The sequence below is a fragment of the Sinohyriopsis cumingii genome, chromosome 16 (assembly GCF_028554795.1).
Source record: "Sinohyriopsis cumingii isolate HCF-2022 chromosome 16, ASM2855479v2, whole genome shotgun sequence".
Taxonomy (NCBI): Eukaryota; Metazoa; Mollusca; class Bivalvia; order Unionida; family Unionidae; genus Sinohyriopsis; species Sinohyriopsis cumingii.
This window is the reverse complement of record NC_142976.1, coordinates 549965-568585: the sequence shown is the minus strand read 5'-3', so window position 1 is coordinate 568585 and position 18621 is coordinate 549965. Positions and strand designations below refer to the sequence as shown.

At 33.6% G+C, this 18621-nt stretch overlaps 1 protein-coding gene across 2 annotated transcripts in view; it reads right to left on the bottom strand.

The window, feature by feature from the left end:
• Positions 1-18621, bottom strand: part of LOC149779803 (low-density lipoprotein receptor-related protein 2-like) — a 67813-nt gene that overhangs the window by 15099 nt on the left and 34093 nt on the right. For both annotated transcript variants that reach the window (XM_089936471.1, XM_089936472.1), the window contains exons 6-14: positions 17106-17354; positions 16589-16739; positions 15990-16130; positions 14715-14823; positions 14251-14419; positions 13787-13912; positions 13025-13258; positions 12138-12333; positions 11547-11674 (exon numbers count right to left, since the gene is read on the bottom strand). In XM_089936471.1, the coding sequence (XP_089792597.1) occupies positions 11547-11674; positions 12138-12333; positions 13025-13258; positions 13787-13912; positions 14251-14419; positions 14715-14823; positions 15990-16130; positions 16589-16739; positions 17106-17354 (1503 nt within the window). The remainder of the gene's footprint in view (positions 1-11546; positions 11675-12137; positions 12334-13024; positions 13259-13786; positions 13913-14250; positions 14420-14714; positions 14824-15989; positions 16131-16588; positions 16740-17105; positions 17355-18621) is intronic.

Sequence of the window (18621 nt, the reverse complement as noted above, 5' to 3'; positions counted from 1 at the left end):
ATTTCGACATTGACCCTGCTTGAAAATATATATTTATCTTTATTTAATATATGTACTATTAATTGTACAGCTTTGATTTTTAATTACCTTAAGAAAAAATGCCAGTTTACAACTTTAAAACCTGGATGATGACTTTGACAGTTAAACGTATGCACCTCATCTAACCGTTTTGTCCATTGGTCAGTCCCTCCTTATGTAGCCTAATATAGTGGGAGGAAGTTGCTTAATTTAACATGTTTTATATTCATTTTACTCACAATCAAGGGGACTGATGATCCAAAAACTTTTTTTTCGCTAACGTTAAACATTAGTTCCTAAGTTTATTATGACAATATATGAGTTGATTTATTTCCTCCTGTTTTATGAATTAAACCCTAGACAGTCAATTTTATTTTAGACACATTGTTTGACATATTTTGTTGGAGATTTAAATTCAGAAACTCTTCATTACGCCTCCTCCTTTCGGATATCGCTAGAAATGATTTGTGCAGAGCACTAGTATATTCAGCAACAAGATCGGTGTTTATAACCTACATTTCCTATCATTCAATAGTTTCACAATGTTGAATTCTTAACATCAGGCTTAACAAAGAGTGATTACTTTACAAGTTTGTGCTAACTGGTATATGTTCAGTCATAACGAAAACCCGCCAGATGAAAATAATGTTATTAAATACATTAAGGCCCTGTATTTTATAAATATCAACCTCTGTGTTGATTCTGTTTTCCGAAATCGTTCCAGATATAAATATTAGTGTAGAAAATAAAATAAAACTACAATCACGAATTCGTTATGTTACGCAAGGAAGCTACATTATATTTTCCACACTGTTTTCATTATAAACGTTGATGCAGAGATAATACTGGTGAAGAACTACTGCCCTAAACCGTTCACATGAACAAACAACATCCTATTTTGGTGTCAAGAAGTGCTCTCTAAATTCTTGAATTTAAAGGATGCGAGCTACTTGGTATTAATTATTTCACTACAAACTATTTTTAGTCATTATTACTTTTAATTATTCAAGTACGTAGCAAATTAGACCGTGATAAGACAGCCTAACTTCTATTCATCTGGGTATCTTTCTTTGTTCACACATATGTCCTGGCTGTGAACATATTCCCTGTTTCGGTTTCATTTGTTGACAACAGTTTGATATATCTCAATATTTTAAGTAAAACACTAAATTTTCATGTCAAAATACGCATGAAAAGATTATGACAAAGAAAGTCATTCATATTCATCCTCTTAAAGATGCAGTCATTGAAAAATAATACGACATCAAATCACATCATTCAAAATGGAATACATATATTTAAATATCGTAGGCTACGTGTTTATGCTCTAATAAACAGTAACAAAAGAAAGAGTAAAAACAACAAACTTTGAAAAATTTAACAAATAATTTATTTCCCTGAAAAAGAACAATGTAAAATGAAAAAAATAAGAACTTACGGTTTTAAGAATCAAATCCAAATATAATCCAAGAATAATCCACCTATTAAATTTTAGAAGTCCTAGTAATGAAATGTTTTAATAAATTCACGTCCCGACAAAAAAATGGAAGGCGATGACGTATGCTATAGCCTTTATAGTACAGATGTGTCTACAGTTCTTTGCTGATTCACAAACAATATTCCAGTGTTTGAATTTCCGAATAAAATTTAAAGAAATGTCTTTGTCCAGGAATTCTGTATGAGCACTCAAACATTTCCAGGATAAAGAATTGATCTTTTAGAATCCAAATAATTTGAATAAAAATGAAAATGTAAGTCCATACTGGTCACAACATAACACTTTCTTGTGTCCAAAGTAAAAGCCCAATCGAGAAATATCTCTCTGAGTATCAGTATTAAATCTAACTACTGCGCACTTTTGGAAAACAAAAATTGCGAAATTTGAGGCTGTTTACATCTAAGGTCACATACTCCCAGCATGACCTCTACAAAAACCAATCATTTTACTCCAAGAATAAAATAAAAATAGAAAGTTGCTTACTTTTGTCAGTGATTTCTGAAGTAAAAAATAGAAACAGTGTTTCTATTATTAGGTGTTTATGAAAAGAGTCAGGTCAAACTGAAAATTCTGAAAAAAAAATGCCAAATCAAGTAAATAAGATTACATTAATTTTACAGGTAATACGATTAAAATAAAAAGATTTAAAACTTACAAACATTAAATTACATCAAATATAAATTAAATCAAATATGCGTAGCACTTCCCCCAACATAAAGAAAAAGAAACATGTATGTGATAAAGCTGTCTTTTTAACAGGTTAATTATACACGAGGTTTAAAAAGAACATAAGAGGAACACTTGTACTGTGAGTGCATGAAATAATACATTTCTATACTTGGGAAATTGCATCTGCAAATAAATTATCTTTCCTCTTTATGTGCCTGGTGTCATTATCATATTCCTGTAACAACAAATTCTATATTAGTAGTCTTTGATTTTTATTTTTCATCTTGCCAATGAAATTATGGGGTTATGGTCACTAAGCATAATAATCGAAGAAGAAACTGAACTAGTGTAAATTTCAAAATGTTGTAATGCCAATATCAAAGCCAAACATTCCCTCTCGATTATTGAATAGTTTCTTTGGCGCTTATTTAATTTCTTAGAAAAATAGGACACTGGTTGATCACACCATTTTCTTCTTCTTGAATCAAAACTGCTCCAACCCCAACATCACTTACATCAACAGACAATTTAAATGATTAGCTGAAATTTGGAGCTGTAAGACCTGACCCGCTTTTAAGTATGGCTTTTAACCTGTCAAAAACTCCTGACATTTTTCATCCCAAGGTAACTTTGTTTTTCTTACTCAATAAATATTTCAGGGGTTCAGCAATTATAGAAAAATTAGAACAAAATTTTCGATACCGGCCATACCTAAAAATCGCATCAGTTGCTTTTTATTAACAGGCACAGGAAATTTAGAGATAGCCTTGAACTTAGCATCCCAAACGGCATTACATTATATTGATAAAGTCCATCTCGAGTCACGAATGCCGAAATTTCCTTTGCTATTTCCGTTAGTTGAATTTGCCAAAATCCTTTCAGAAGGTCAAATTTGGTGACATACTTTGCTATTCCGATCTTATCAATACAGTCACCAATTCTTGGTAATGGGAATGAATCTGTGTTTGTCACACTATTCGTCTTCCTATAATCAGTGCACATACGGAAAGTTTTATCTGGTTTTGGAACAAGTATGCATGGTGAACTGCAGTCACTTTTACTGGGCTATAAAATAATTCTCCAGCAAATGCTGAATTTCTTTTTTCAAGTATTCCTGTTTAATAGGGTTGATCCTGTACGGGTGTTGTTTTACAGATTTTGAATTTACGATTTCAACGTCATGGAAAATTTTGTTTGTTCTTGTAGGAACATCTGGATATAAGTGCTCATGTTCAAATAGTAACTGCTTAAGTTCATTTCTTTCTTGCTCTTGCAAACGTGAAAGTTTCTGGTCCAGATCTTTTATAATACCTAATATGATATTCCTTCACTTAAATCTTCACTGAGTGGGACAGGCCCAACTAAATTGATTGCATGTTTATCCTGGCCATATCTTTCAATATACTCCTTTAGCATGTTCATGTGGAAGAGTTGTTTTTGTTTTCGCCTCCCAGTAGTATTTATGAGGTAATATAAATAATTTACTTTCCTGTCAACTGTGTAGGTAACATAATACTTGGCCTGAAGAGCATTTTCTGGTATGGGCAAGAGAGCCAGGACTCTATCACTAGGCTGAAAACTACTTTCCTTCGAGTTTTTACCATATCTTGACTTCATTTTTGATTTAGTAGAGTGCAGATTTGCTCTTGCTACCGCACAAGGCTTTGACAACTTATACTTAAAATTGGAAACATAATCAAGAACATTGATTTCAGTATCTTCTTTAGAAGGAAGTTTTTCTTTCAACAACTTCAATAGTCCATGCAGAGTGTGTCCAAAAACCAGTTCAAAGGGACTAAAGCCTAGACTGATTCCATAACATCAAACAATAGTAAATGAATGCTTTCATCCCAATCTTTAACCGTATCAAAACAATACGATCGAATCATATTTTTCAACATCTGATGAAATCTTTCTTACGCCCTTTGGCTCTCAGGGTGATACGCAGAAAATTTAAATTGTTGGATGCCTAATTCGTAAATAACTTGCTGAAATATTCCAGACATGAAATTTGGGCCTTCATCAGATTGGACAGATTTGGGAAGGCCAAACTGAGTAAAAAAATCTTTATCAAAGCTTTTACGATTGTTTTAGATATTATATTCCTCAAAGGATTTCGTTCTGGAAACCTTGTTCACGCACACATAATTTTCAACAGGCATTGGTTACCTGACTTGGTCTTAGGTAAGGGTCAAACACAATATACCATAATTCTACTAAATGGTTCTTCAAATGCAGGAATAGTTTGTAAATGAGCCTTAGGTATCTTCTGATTGGATTTTCCTAACCTTTCACAAGTATGACAAGATCTACAGTATTTACTAACATCACTTTGATATTTGGCCAATAAAAGTGAGTAAAGATCTTGTGATAAGTGTTCTTAATCACTAAATGGCTAGATAAAGAGGTTACATGTGCCAGACTAAGCATTTCCTGTCTGTAAAGTTTTGGAACTGCAATTTGATAGTTCACTGACCACTCATCACTAGCAGGTACCTCAGGAATACTCCATTTTTAATGAAATAACAAACAGGAACTTCAGAGGCTTTAGTTTTACTAATGGACCTTTGAAACAAACACTTTGAAACAAACAGGAGATCTCTGGACCTTACTCCTGATCGACGACAAGTGACTGTCGTTTCTCACCCTGATTGGAATAAAGAGAATGAGTAGTTTAAAGAGGATCACTGTGATCAATACCTTCTAATTGATCCAAACAAGGAGTGAAAGTGACCTCATCAAAAACCTGACCAATACATGTGTCAGTTAAAGGAATATTTTCCGTATCATCATTCTCACGAGCTTTCTTTGCTATAGCTCTGGTAACTGCACAAGCTTGGAACAAATCAGGGAATTCTTTTTCAATTGGATCGACTCTCTGATCCAAACAAGACTTGTCAGGTACAAGTGGATTAACCAGAACCTTGTCTCTAGCTAGGTCGTTGCCTAGTAATAAATGAATGCCTTAAACGGGTAACTTAGACACTGTTCTGACTGTCACGGGTCCTGAGACTAAGTCTGATGACAAATTTACACAATGGAGAGGAACATTAACAAAGCCGCACTCTACTCCTTAAATAAGAACACTTTTATTAAAAGAAGAAATCTCAGAAAAAGGCAAAGTACCTGACAATAAAAGACTCTGAGAAGCTCCTGTGTCCCTTAAACTGTTAATAGGAATAGGATTGGGCGAATCACCCAATAGTGATAAAGCACCCTTCGATATGAATGGTTCATAATTCTCCGTAATAAAATCAGACTGGGGTTTATTAGACCCAACAAATGTATTGCTTTCAATATCTTGACCTCTTAGAAATAAGAGTATTAGGATTATGTCTGTCTTGATTCTGATGCCTGTTTTTCACTTTGTACAATACAAAATAACGTGTCCTTTCTTCTTGCACTAGTTTAACGTAGAAAGAGACAAGGATCTTTTATCAGGCTTATCTGAAGCATGATTGTTAGAAGTTGTGCCGGTTTGAGATTTAGAATGGCTTGTATTATACTGAAATACTTTTCTGCCATAAGGCTATTGAATGGAAGTCTAATTTACAAAAGGAACTTCGTCAGTTAAAGAAGACTCATCAGCAGCACAAGCAGAATTTTCCAAGGTTTCGGTCTTATGCTCGTCAAAATAATTCTTAATGTCACTATGGATACAGTTCTTCAGCTTTCAAGTAATACAAGTTGTTTGAGACATTCATAATCTTGTTTAACTTTCATGGCTAAGCACCATCTATCAAATAACTGTTCTATTTCTCTAGCAGATTCGACACCAGTTTGTCAATCTTCTCTTTTTATGGTTTCTGAACTTTTGCCGATAAGCTTCAGGGACTAACTCCTAACCCCTTACGATGCATTCCTTAACTACATAATAGTCAGCACTCTGCTCTAATGACAGTGAAATCTAAATATCACGAGCTCTACCAGTGAGTACACATTGCAAATAAAGAGTCCAGTCCTCTCTTGGCCATTTAAAACTCTCAGCAGACTTCTTCTTTTAGAAAAATAGGTACTAACTTCTTATTTCTTAAAACATCAAAAGTAGGGTAGTGTTTTCCCTTTGCCAGCTCCATTGCTTTTATTCTAATTGATATTCTCTCTCTTTCTCCCTTATCTAATTGCCTTTGTTTTTCTTGTAACTTCATTTGTCCTTCTCTCTCGTCACTCTCTTTTTGTAACTCCATTTGTCGTACTTCGTTCTCTTTCTGAAACTGCTTTTGTCTTTCATCTCTCTCTTTCTGATTCTGCATTCTTCTTACATCCATCTCTCTTTCCATTTGCATCTTTTCCATCTGAAACTGAACCTATCTTACCTCTAATTCCTACGTTTTTAGTTGTACTTCCATTTTCAAAATTTCCAATCATCCCTAAGTAAAATTCAAATATCCTGGACGAGCCAATTTCTTATGCTACGTGTTTAAGCTCTAAAAAACAGTAACAAAAGAAAGAGTAAAAAGAACAAAATTTCATAAATTTAGCAAATAATTTATTTCCCTGGAAAAAAATATGCAAAAACGAAAAAAAGAAGAACTTACGGTTTTAAGAATCAAATCCAAATATAATCCAAGAATAAACCATTATTTAAATTTTAGAAGTCATAGTTATGAAATGTTCTAATGAATTCAAGTTCTAGTCCCGACGAAAAATCAAAAATGGAAGGCGATGACGTATGCTATAGCCTTTATAGTACAGATGTGTCTATAGTTCTTTGCTGATTCACAAACAATGTTCCAGTGTTTGAATTTCCGAATAAACTTTAAAGATATGTCTTCGTCCAATAATTCTGTATCAGCACTAAAAAAAATATTTCCAGGAAAAACGAATAATCTTTTAGAATTATAAAGATTTGAATAAAAATTAAAATATAACTCCAAACTGGTGACAACCCTTTCTTGTGTCCAAAGTAAAAGCCCAACTGAGAAATATCTCTTTGAACATCAGTATTAAATCTAACTACTGTACAATTTCTGAAAATCCAGAACTGCGAAATAGGGGCTATTTACATCTAAAGTCACATACTCCCAGCATGACCTCTACAAAAAACAATCATTTTACTCCAAGAATAAAATAAAAATGGAAAGATGTTTATTTGTGTCAGTGATTTCTGAATCAAAGTCGTGAGCTAAGTCAAAAATAGAAACAGTGTTTCTATTATTAGGTGTTTAGGAAAAGAGTCAGGTCAAAGAGAATGTTTTGAAGTATAAAAAATGTCAAATCAAGTAAACAAGATAACATTACTTTGACATGTAATGCAATTAAATAAAACGATTTTAAAAGTTACAAACAATTAAATCACATCAAATATAAATTACATCAAATATACGTAACACATATTCTTTAAAATTAAAAATCTATATCGTTCATTTAGAGTATAATTAAAGCAGTCATTGGGTCATACACATCACAATTATTGGTAAAACTTCAATTATCCGCATTTGCAGATCATAGTTCAAACTACCTGCAACACAGTGTATCATACATATATTTTACTTTATGTTATCTCTTAGAAAGTCACATGTAGCAATCATTTAATTGTACTTTAATAAACCGTTCAGATAACCGTTCGTTTGGAATTACTTTTGGCATAAGTTACTTTTTATAAGCTATGTTATCCAGGTAACAAAGTTTACTCCATTTTTTGTCGCGGAAAAAGAAACAAGGTTTTGCAAAAAGAATGTTATAGTTGGTTTTGTCTCAAGGTTTCATAACGTGAAACTAATTGGATGAAATATACCCGCAATATTGACAGGTGATAGACGCCGATGAAATAAAATGATATTTGAAGAAGAGAGAAAATGAACATCAGTATGTTAAAGTGTCAGAAAGATCACAGAGAGATGTCAAAATGTAGCTAAAAATGGCATGAAGAATACAGGAAAAGGACGAAGCTTACATGCTATCATTAACATACGAATCATTTCCCAGCCAAGGTTGGGTGGCCGTACTTTATTAAATGATACTATATTGACACACAATATCATAAATCGCAGACTTGATTGTCAGATTGAACATTAAATCTCAAGAAAATTTGTATTCAAAGAATAAGACATACATTGGCAAAGGCAGGGCGATAATAAAAATTAAGAATGAATAACAATTCAAACAGTAATTACAAGAAAATCACCAAGATGATATGAGCTCGCTTGGGTATGAAACTTAACATTGACAAATTCAACTCTGAAGTTCAATACAACGACGAAATTGATGAACTGTCCAAGAAATGTCCCAAGACAACATGTTGACGACAAGTAAACAGAAGAGTTGAGGTCGGACAGCATATGTCCAAGAAAAGTACAAAGATCTGTTGGGTGGCTGTTGGCCAAAGAGAATAGCCAGACATTTTAGGTAAGGTTATAATGCTGCCACATCCCAAAAATATGGACTAAAATATATTAGCAGGTTTTACAGGTTCAAAAAGAAAATTACTGACCACTGCGACAAAGGAATGCGGTAATACTGCAAAGTTAATGAGACCAAAGAAAGCGCGCGAGAAAAAAACTGCATTAGTGATTCCTACAAATGAATGGCCGAATTGTGTCAGGGAAAAATCCCACCAAAACATCTAACCATCGTCTATATTACAGTATATCGTACTTACATTTCTCTAATCAACATGATGGGAAATTTGATTTACTATTCTTCGTTATTTTCTTCTAAACAATAGTAGTTGATATATTTGTTTGGATATTACGTTGCCATTTGATGCCATACAATGCAAACATAGTAAATAATATATTCACTTGGATAACATACATTGGAAATAGTATTAAATGGTGTATTTGTTTATATAAATTACGTTAACATACCTTATAGATGAGTTACTTGCTTATATAAACTATCTTACGATACTGTAGTATATAATTTAGTTTGGGTTTTGTGGGTTTAATTTAATTTTAGCACTTGACTGGCTATACAGGGCAGCCGGTACGTTTGGTTGAGGAGGAACCCGTGAAGACATCGGGAAGAACCAGCGACCCTCGGGAAGTAACTGGCAAGTTTTTTCATATATACACGTACGCCAAGCCCAAGACTCTAGCACACAGAGGTTAAAGTTTAGTGATCTGTAAAGACGGATGCCTTGTACCACTCGGCCATCGAGAACCAGTAGTTGTATAGATAGTTTACCTTACTATATTTTGTGAGCAATAGCAAAGGATGTATTGGTTAGTATTGGATAATATAGTTTAGCATGCATTGAAAAGAATGCATTTTAAATTATGTATGTGTTTAGATATCTACGTTAACTTGCTTTTATAAATGATTAATTTGCTGAGATAATTTACGTTACCATGCTGTGTAAGCAACAGCGAATGGTGCATTTATTTAGATAATATAGGTTACTATATTTGTAAACGATAGTCAATGTTTCAATTATAAATTTATATGGCTGATACATGTAACCATACTTTGCAAGCCACGTTACAATTCTGTCAAGAACTTTTTACAATAATATTTGGTGTTTGCTTTGTAGCTGTATTATTAAACATAATAACACAATACCCAAATTAAATGAAAATAACGAAGCTTAAAAGAGTATTTTAGTACCAGTTTTAGTGTTTCAGAAGTTATTTACTGAGTCTGAAAATTGAAAATTCTGAGTTATTTTGTGTCCAGTATTCAAAAAGTACTTAAAATATCCTTTGGTTTTTTAGCATGGTAATTTGGGCATATTTCGTAAGAAACGGTGAAAACGTGTATTTTATTATTTGATATGCATCACTAAGTATTAGTTGGACATGTCAATTGACGTTTCTTGCAACTCGTGGTCACATTCGTATCACATCTACCCTCCTCAGAGTTCTATAATTGTTTCAACGCCAACAAAACACTTTTCACCTCTTCTGAATATTTAATGGATTTTAATCTTAGTACCATTTGCATCTTGAAGCAGTATTGCAAGATACTGCGCAAAAATGTATACATTACCACGTCATTTTCAAAGACGTTACTTTTAATTAGACCGAAACACATGCATATTTTTGATATGGCTTGAATGAAACACATTATTTATGACATGAACTAATAATTTAAACAAATGTAGATTATTATAATATGTATTTGTTACATATGGCATGTGCATAGTCTTGATCAAATGTAAATTACTATGACAAACACCTTTTATAAATGGCATGAAGTAGTAACCTAGTTAAAGGTATGCTATTAAAACATGCATTGTTTACACATGGCACGAACAAACAACCTGGTCAAATGTATGCAACTATAACACGCAATGTTTACACATGGCATGAACAAATAACCTGGTCAAATGTATGCAACTATAACACGCAATGTTTACACATGGCATGAACAACTAACCTGGTCAAATGTATGCAACTATAACACGCAATGTTTACACATGGCATGAACAAATAACCTGGTCAAATGTATGCTACTATAACACGCAATGTTTAGACATGGCATGAACCAATAACCTGGTCAAAGGAATGGTACTATAACACGCATTGTTTAGACATTGCATGAATGAATAACCTGGTCAAATGAATGCTACTATAACACGCGTTGTTTAGACATTGCATGAACCAATAACCTGGTCAGATGAAAAGTACTACAGCATGCATCTTTTATACATGGCAAACAATAAGAACCTGGTCAAACACTAACATGCACCTTGTTGACATGGCGTGAACGAATATCCCGATAAAATTATATTTTTATCGCTTACATCCTTTGATTTGGCATAAAGCACGACCTGGTAAAATGTATGATTCTATAATATTTAGACATAGCATAAAGCTTCACCTGGTGCAATGTATAATTTTATAGCATGTCACTTGAACGTGTCATAAAGAACGACCGGTGCAATGTATAATTTTATAGCATGTCACTTGAACGTGTCATAAAGAACGACCGGTGCAATGTATAATTTTATAGCATGTCTCTTAGACGTGGCATAAAGCATGACCTGATAAATGTATATAAATGTCATTCTTTAGACATGGCATAAATCATAACTCGTACAATATATCATTCTAACATACTACTCTTACATATGGTGTAAAGCATAACCTGGTACAATTTATATTATCATAGTATGCATCTCATTGATATGGCATAAACGAATAACCAGGTGAAATGTATATCATTGTGTCATTCATAATCTTACATATAGTCCTCGGTAGCACTACGCCATGGTGACAGGTACACATATTAAATACAATTATTCTAATTCCTCACTTACTGTCGAACCTCATTTGCCGATATATATATATATATATATATATATATATATATATATATATATATATATATATATATATATATATATATATATACACATAACGAATAAAAACAAGAACAACGGGAATGAATATTATAATTTATAAAGAAATGAAGGTACCTGAAAAGTCTAACGCCAGACCATTCGGGAGAGTGACACTAGTGTTAATAACTTGGATGCTCTCTTGGCCATCCATTTGTGCCCGTCCGACATGGGGGTTTGACCCATGGTCAGTCCAGAACATTAGGCTGGCAATGTAAGATAATATAACCAGATACTATTCATTGATAATATTGTATACTCAAAACATGGTTGCAATGTCTTTGTTGATCATAAGAATGAAATTATTTCTGGTCAGAATTCTTCGACGCCATAATTTCAAACGTTTCTATGTTCAAAGTAATCCTTAAACTCAATATTTATAACGGTTCTTGCAGCTTTGAATCCTATGAATTATTTTATCTCACACTGATATTTTCATTATATTAAAAATAACTGATAAGCTATTCATACCCTATAACCATTTATAGTTTTTGGCATAATGGATTAAAGTTACATGTGATATGGAAACAAAATTATCTGAACATGTATTAAGTATGTGCTTCGATATTTCTTTTAATTTTTATTTCTAATACAAATGATTTTGAACTTAATGCATTTGGGGGCTTTTAACTTATAAAGACGAATTGTCTACTAAATAATACAACATACCCTTTTGACGGATACAGCACGATATCTCTTGGCCTCCTAAGACCGGTAATGAGTAGTTTGTGAAGACTGTTAACAGAAAGGACAGCTATGTATCCTCCTTGGGGGTTCACCAACTCATATACACCTACAGCTGTGTAGTAGATGTTCCCGGTCGAAAAGTCGATAGCAAACCTATCCGGATATGCATTGTACATGTCTGTAACAAAATGAATCAAGTCGTTCATTTCAAAATGTTGACTCTATAGTCAACACCACTTAATATATACTTTCATCCGTATATTAAAGTTCGATAGTTTCTTTTATATTTTGATCCATTTCTTCCCCTCCCTCCAAAAAATAACAAAGAAACTCCACAAGCCCAGTACCATATAAACGATGGTACCTGTGTGCCAGTTTACTACAATGAAAATTCCTTGTTTACCATCTTCGGACACAGCGATAACACGTGGTATCACGTCTTATCTCTTCGTCCAGATTAGGCGGTATTATGAAATGTATTACACCTAAATTCGTCTTGTTATATTAACCCATTTTGATCTGTTTTCGAGGAAATGTATTCCGTTCTATGCAACATGAATAATCCAAGTTTTAAATCTTTATATCTGTATTGAACGCCGTTTTTACGAATCATGTATTTGCAATATTACACATATTTTTGGTTTAACCAAACATAAACACTCACGAAAAACAGGAATGTATTCAATATTCGTCAAGCAAGGTCCGACGACCTCAAACATATGGTACGAATGCACGATATGCTGCCATTTTTGTTTCTTTTGTTTTTTACTTGCATTTATTTAATTAATTAACTGCTACTTTCTATTGCAGGCTTTTATAATTTACTATTTTAATCCTATTTTGTATTTCTCTTTGGACTAAAAACCAACCTCCTGTTGGGAATAAAAACATCTCATCCGTTCCATTGATGCTCACACTGAAGATCTCCTGGTCTGCTGACGAACCCCACACTACGGTTTTTCTTGTATGGTCATAGGCAACACCAGTTGGATCTGTGATCCTCCTAATGTCGATAGCCTGAACATCATTGGTGTCCAGCGATAGTTGATATATCATATCGTGTGTCCAGTCCGAGACAAGAAGAAAGTTATTGTTCACAGGAGCTGTATAAGTGATGAGAAATGTCTAATTATTAGCAGGGTTACATAATTTATATTCACCAATTAGTGTTTCTGTACTAGTATATGAATGATATGCAGATGGAAAGATAGGCAAGCGGATATTTAGGCTGGTAGAGAGATTGACAGAAAAGTAGGAAGGAGGTTGAATTGTAATTATACAGTCTATTCAATTGACCGGCTCTCTGAACTATAGTAGACATATTAGTATTTACCTTCCATCCTGACCAGGTGAGAGCTATATAAAACTGCATCAGTAAAGTCAAAACAGTTACAGTAGTTAACATGTCCTTAAACCTTTATGCTCGTAGAAATATAGTTACGGGCGGATATATGGGTTTTATGCAAGTAAATAAACAGTCAATTTCGTAGTTGGGTTAATAAGAGGAAATATTTGAAGTCTGTCTGGTGGGAAGGTAGGTATACGGAGACAAATAGTTAATTAGAGGTGTACCAGTAGGACATAAACAATCTTTCAAATCGCAGTGTCGAGGAATTAAAAGTCATACTTACAAGAAGAACAGGTATTTCCATTAATAGTATCGGGATGAAATCCAAATCGACATCGACACACCCTGTTAACCAGCCCAGTGGCAATACATATCTGTTCACATCCGCCATTCAGCTCTTCACAAGGACCTATCCAATTCAGATACTTTTTTTGATAAAGAAAAGACTACAAGTCTCTAGATGTGACTGAAACAGAACCTGTACTCAAATGATTTTACAAGTTATGTGCTACATATATGTACTGCTTCTTGACCAATCTAGCCTGCTTTGTAATGCTACTGTATCGTTTCTCTAAAAATTACAGTCTTATACATTGAATTTAATTTCTGTGCCATGATGTATTAAATGTACGGTAAAACGTAATATGTAAACTATATTTAACAGAAAGGGTTCAGCTGTTTATGATGAGGCGCGTATATTGCCTCTTTTTGACATTGATAGTTTGTATGCTTTAAATTATAAGATACCTTTCTTGCTTGGATGAATTCTGTCATCATAAACCTTTAGGTCTGTTATTCTACCTATGGACCGAATCTGCGTAGGATACTTTTCAATCAAAGCGGTTTCTCCAATTTCAAATGATTTTATTTCTGACATAGAACTGGATAACATCCGGTATCGCAGAAGCAAATATCCCTATAATAAAAAATCTCGTGTTATTCATTAAAGACGAAACCAGTGTTTTTAATTATGAGATGAAGTAAAAATTTGGTGCCGTTAAAAACAAGCGAAATGCAAGCAACGCTATTTTTCTCAACCAGATACGCAAGGTAGTGAAATAAAATCTAAAGTGAAATAAAATAATCTTATTATTAACATTAACTTGATAAGTATTTCCTACATAATCTATGAATCCTATACCGATACATTGAGAAAAGAATGTTTCGTGTATATTTGAAATAAAAGAGAAAAACAATAAATAGGTACATACTTTGTAAACATAGACGGAATCAGTGTTGCTGGGAACAATGGAAAGCTTCACTACGTCTGAGCCATTCAAATAACAACTGGTGATGTATGTATTATTCACGAAATATAACCTGCAAATGGAAAGATAATTAATTCCGCATGGATGCACTAGAGATAAGGAAGCCTATTAAAAAGTTCACAGTCAATTTGCGACACAGTACATAATATTTAATATCGTCTCAGTTGTAAAATGGTTGCCAACAGAGACCAGAAAACAATACAAATACAGCTCTAGGGTTTAAACTATATAACAGAAAGCAGTAAAACTAATAATTAAGGGAATATTAACAAAAAATTAATTTCCCTAAGCTTCAAGGTGATAATTTAGGAGGACTTTACATTATCACAATTAAAACTCTAATAATCCTAAATGTTCTATCACAAGTAAAAAAAGATTAGAATGTTCCGAATTACTTCCAATGGTTTTGAATTCCCTGATGTACAAAGAGTCGTGACTGTCTTGATGTACTACAATAATATAACCCAGAAATTCTTTGAATAAATTCTCAATAATCCCAAAGCAGTGTTTTAGTCCAAAATGCCAACGATAACTTTGTAATCCAATGAATAATTTGAATCAATAATTCCTCTCAAATTACATCTGTAAACAACATTAAATGATTACACAGACTCAAATGAAAATAGGAATGAATACTTATTTACTAAGTTATTAAACACCTCACTTGTCATATGACGCAATAGATGTTCTGAAAAACTAATGGATAGTTCAAGAAACTGACAACAAGTTAGCTTTCAGAACATTCTAAGCTCGTAAACACGGTTTGGCGTTGAACTCACATTTTAGTAAATACCTTAAAAGCATGACAATTGTCAGGCAGGCAAAGGTCAAGTACTCAATTTAAATTAACTATACATAACAACTCATTAATGATATTACTAGTAAAATTACATTGACAGGATGAATTTTAATGTTTATAGTATGACATGAATTCTTTTTCAACGACTGTAAATCTGGATAGTTTTCCTATGCTGTTCTTTTATTATGCAATATAAGGCGAGTTAGAGCGAAACAATTCGAACAACCACGATCGTTAAATATTTGATTTGGCACACGACCAGGAATATACATTAACCTTTAATGATTTTTCACTAAAGAGACTGTACCAAAAAACTATGATAGCTGAATAAAATTGAAGATTTTGCAGGAGTAAGCAATCTCTATTTTTTAAGAAAATAAATGACTCCATTGTTACCTGCATATTACGATTGACAGTACCTCTTAGTGCTCGGGTCAAAACTGATTGATGCCGGATTTGAACTGAAACTAATCTGAGTAACATCTCTCTTGTCGCTCCCGTCAAACTTCGAGGACTCTATCTTGAGCATAGAGATCGTTTCAGATACCCATAAAATTCGACTGCAATTGCAAATTGAAAAATGTATTATTTCGATGCATTTCTTACGCAAAATATATTATATTTGCGCCCTGTCCATGACACAAGACAAATATAAAGTAGTAGCTTGTGGTTGGACATTTTGAAGTGCTTGCCTTGGTCTTAAAACATGGACAAAGTGAAGTATAACACTGTTTTCAAAGTGAGAGGTACCTTCAGTAAATATTAGCTGCCTTTTGGGGAAAAAGTCACATGTTTCTTCTGCAGACGTTCGTATTGAACTAACGAGATCAGTTTGATTGATAAATGTAAAACTTTTTCCTCATCAATACACATTAGTCAATTCCGTTTAATTTGTATTTCCGAACACAAATGACAACACCTGGTACATATGCTTAGATTGTGAAGAATGTTCCAATTTTTTATCATGACTGTAATTAGTTAGAGATCCAGTCATCGCATATATTATACAATCCCTTACCTTTCTAGTGGCAAAACCAACAGATTTCTTGGTGAGTCTAGACCAGATAAAATTGTCCATCTGTTAGTTCCAAGCCTGGGTACAGAAAAGATAGTTCCAGTGTCCAACTCGCTCCAAAATATACTTTGGTCTAACCAGTCAAAGCCTAGGCCTGTGAATATGGTATACAACTCAAAATTATTTACAAAAGCCATTGCTACATATGAAAGTGCTGATATCTGAAACTAACCGAAATCATCATTCTACAGTGATTATAACTCACACTATAGGCACAAAAAATTCTTGCAAAAATGAATTTTAAACTTTTAGGCTCAGTCATACAAATGTAGGCTCAGTCATACAAAGGTATTGATATGTATGAGATATTGATGAAAATATAGGTTTATTTCTGAGTTTAATATGATTGACTCTTCATTTTCACAATACTAGACTCAGAAATGACGCAATCGGCAACACCCTCCGCCCAGGCCTCCATCCCCTTATAAGGAAATGACAATTACAATACAGAATGACATACCACTTATTCTTCCTGTGACTGTAAGGAGATGATTGACTGAGAAACGGTCGACAGATGTGTAGTATAATCCAGAACTATTAGCAAAGATTATTTCTCTCTTAGCGGTGTCCAGCTCAAAATGGGTGATTCCTGTTGCGCTGAGGTAGCAAGTATAATTGTACCCTCGAACAGAAATCGCATGGATATCAGCGATACAGAAGGACGTTGCGTTGCTTACAATCAGTCCTCTTTGGAAACGCTTTGCATCCTCTGAAAAAGGTAATAAAAGAATCCAATTTAGATCAAGTAAGATCTAAACTTTTGTAAAAAAGAATTTATAGAAAATTAGTGATGGAAAGAAAATTACTGCTGGTCTAATTTGCATTATATAAATAAAAAGGAATGTGGCGCACACTCACTTATGCCACGATATTTATAGTCATCTTAGTAACACAGGCATCACAACTTGACATGCACTATCACTAATGATAGGATAGGAAATGTACCACAAGTGTGTAAGTAATATGATGTGAAGTATGCGACGACATGAATACCTTTAAATCTAGAGAAAGATATATGATGCCGTGCAGGAAGTACTAGATTCAAGACACAATGCAGGTAACAAAAGGATCTATGTTTTAAGAACAATTCGATCTGCCCCTGAGAGTAACTGTCGAGTGGTACATAGTGATAGGTCATTAATCAAGTTATATTACAAATATGCAATAGAGGAAACAACCAAGGGACAAATTCTTTGTATGTGAAAGAGGAGGGATAGTGGGGTCGTATGATATTGCAGATATATAGTAAGCTGGATAAAAAGTTTACTAAAACATACTGAGATGCAATGAAAACTGTAACATAAATGTGTTATTATATATTACCTCATGATCAGCCAAGGGTAGAATTAGTAATATCCTTACGATCTCCGTTTGTTTTTGTATGCTAAACATGGAGTCAGTGCTTGTGGAAATATGAGTTCAGAATTGTTTGGCTTAGGGTATTAACGCCATTATGCTTCACATGCGACGCTAAAATTACTGTCAGTATATCAGGCGCATAAAAAACCCAGAAATAAAACCCAAATAAGAATCACCAATCCACGGGAAGCTACGCGCAAGCTTTCTGACCTATCAGTGAACAGAATAACTTGAAATATATACTGCAACCAAATGTCTAATTCCTTCCCCATACCTGAGCTATTACCTCAGCTGAAAACCTGAGTGGTACTGAGGAATGTGGAGTATGCGATGATATGAACCGAGTTGTGGGTGACGGAAATATAAGTGATGACAATAATTTTATGAACGATTTTACAAAACTATGTACCAAATTTAACACTTGCTACAATTGTCGCACTACAAGCCAGAATCTAGTAGCAGGAGAACTGAGAGAAAATTGATGATGTATTATTCCAAACAAGAGGTGCATTGCTGTTGGGGTCATGAATATATAATTAATGAAAACAAGTTCTGTAAAGATAAATCAAGAATTGTTTAATCAACATGTTCCCAGTGTAATTCCTGGCTCTAAGAGA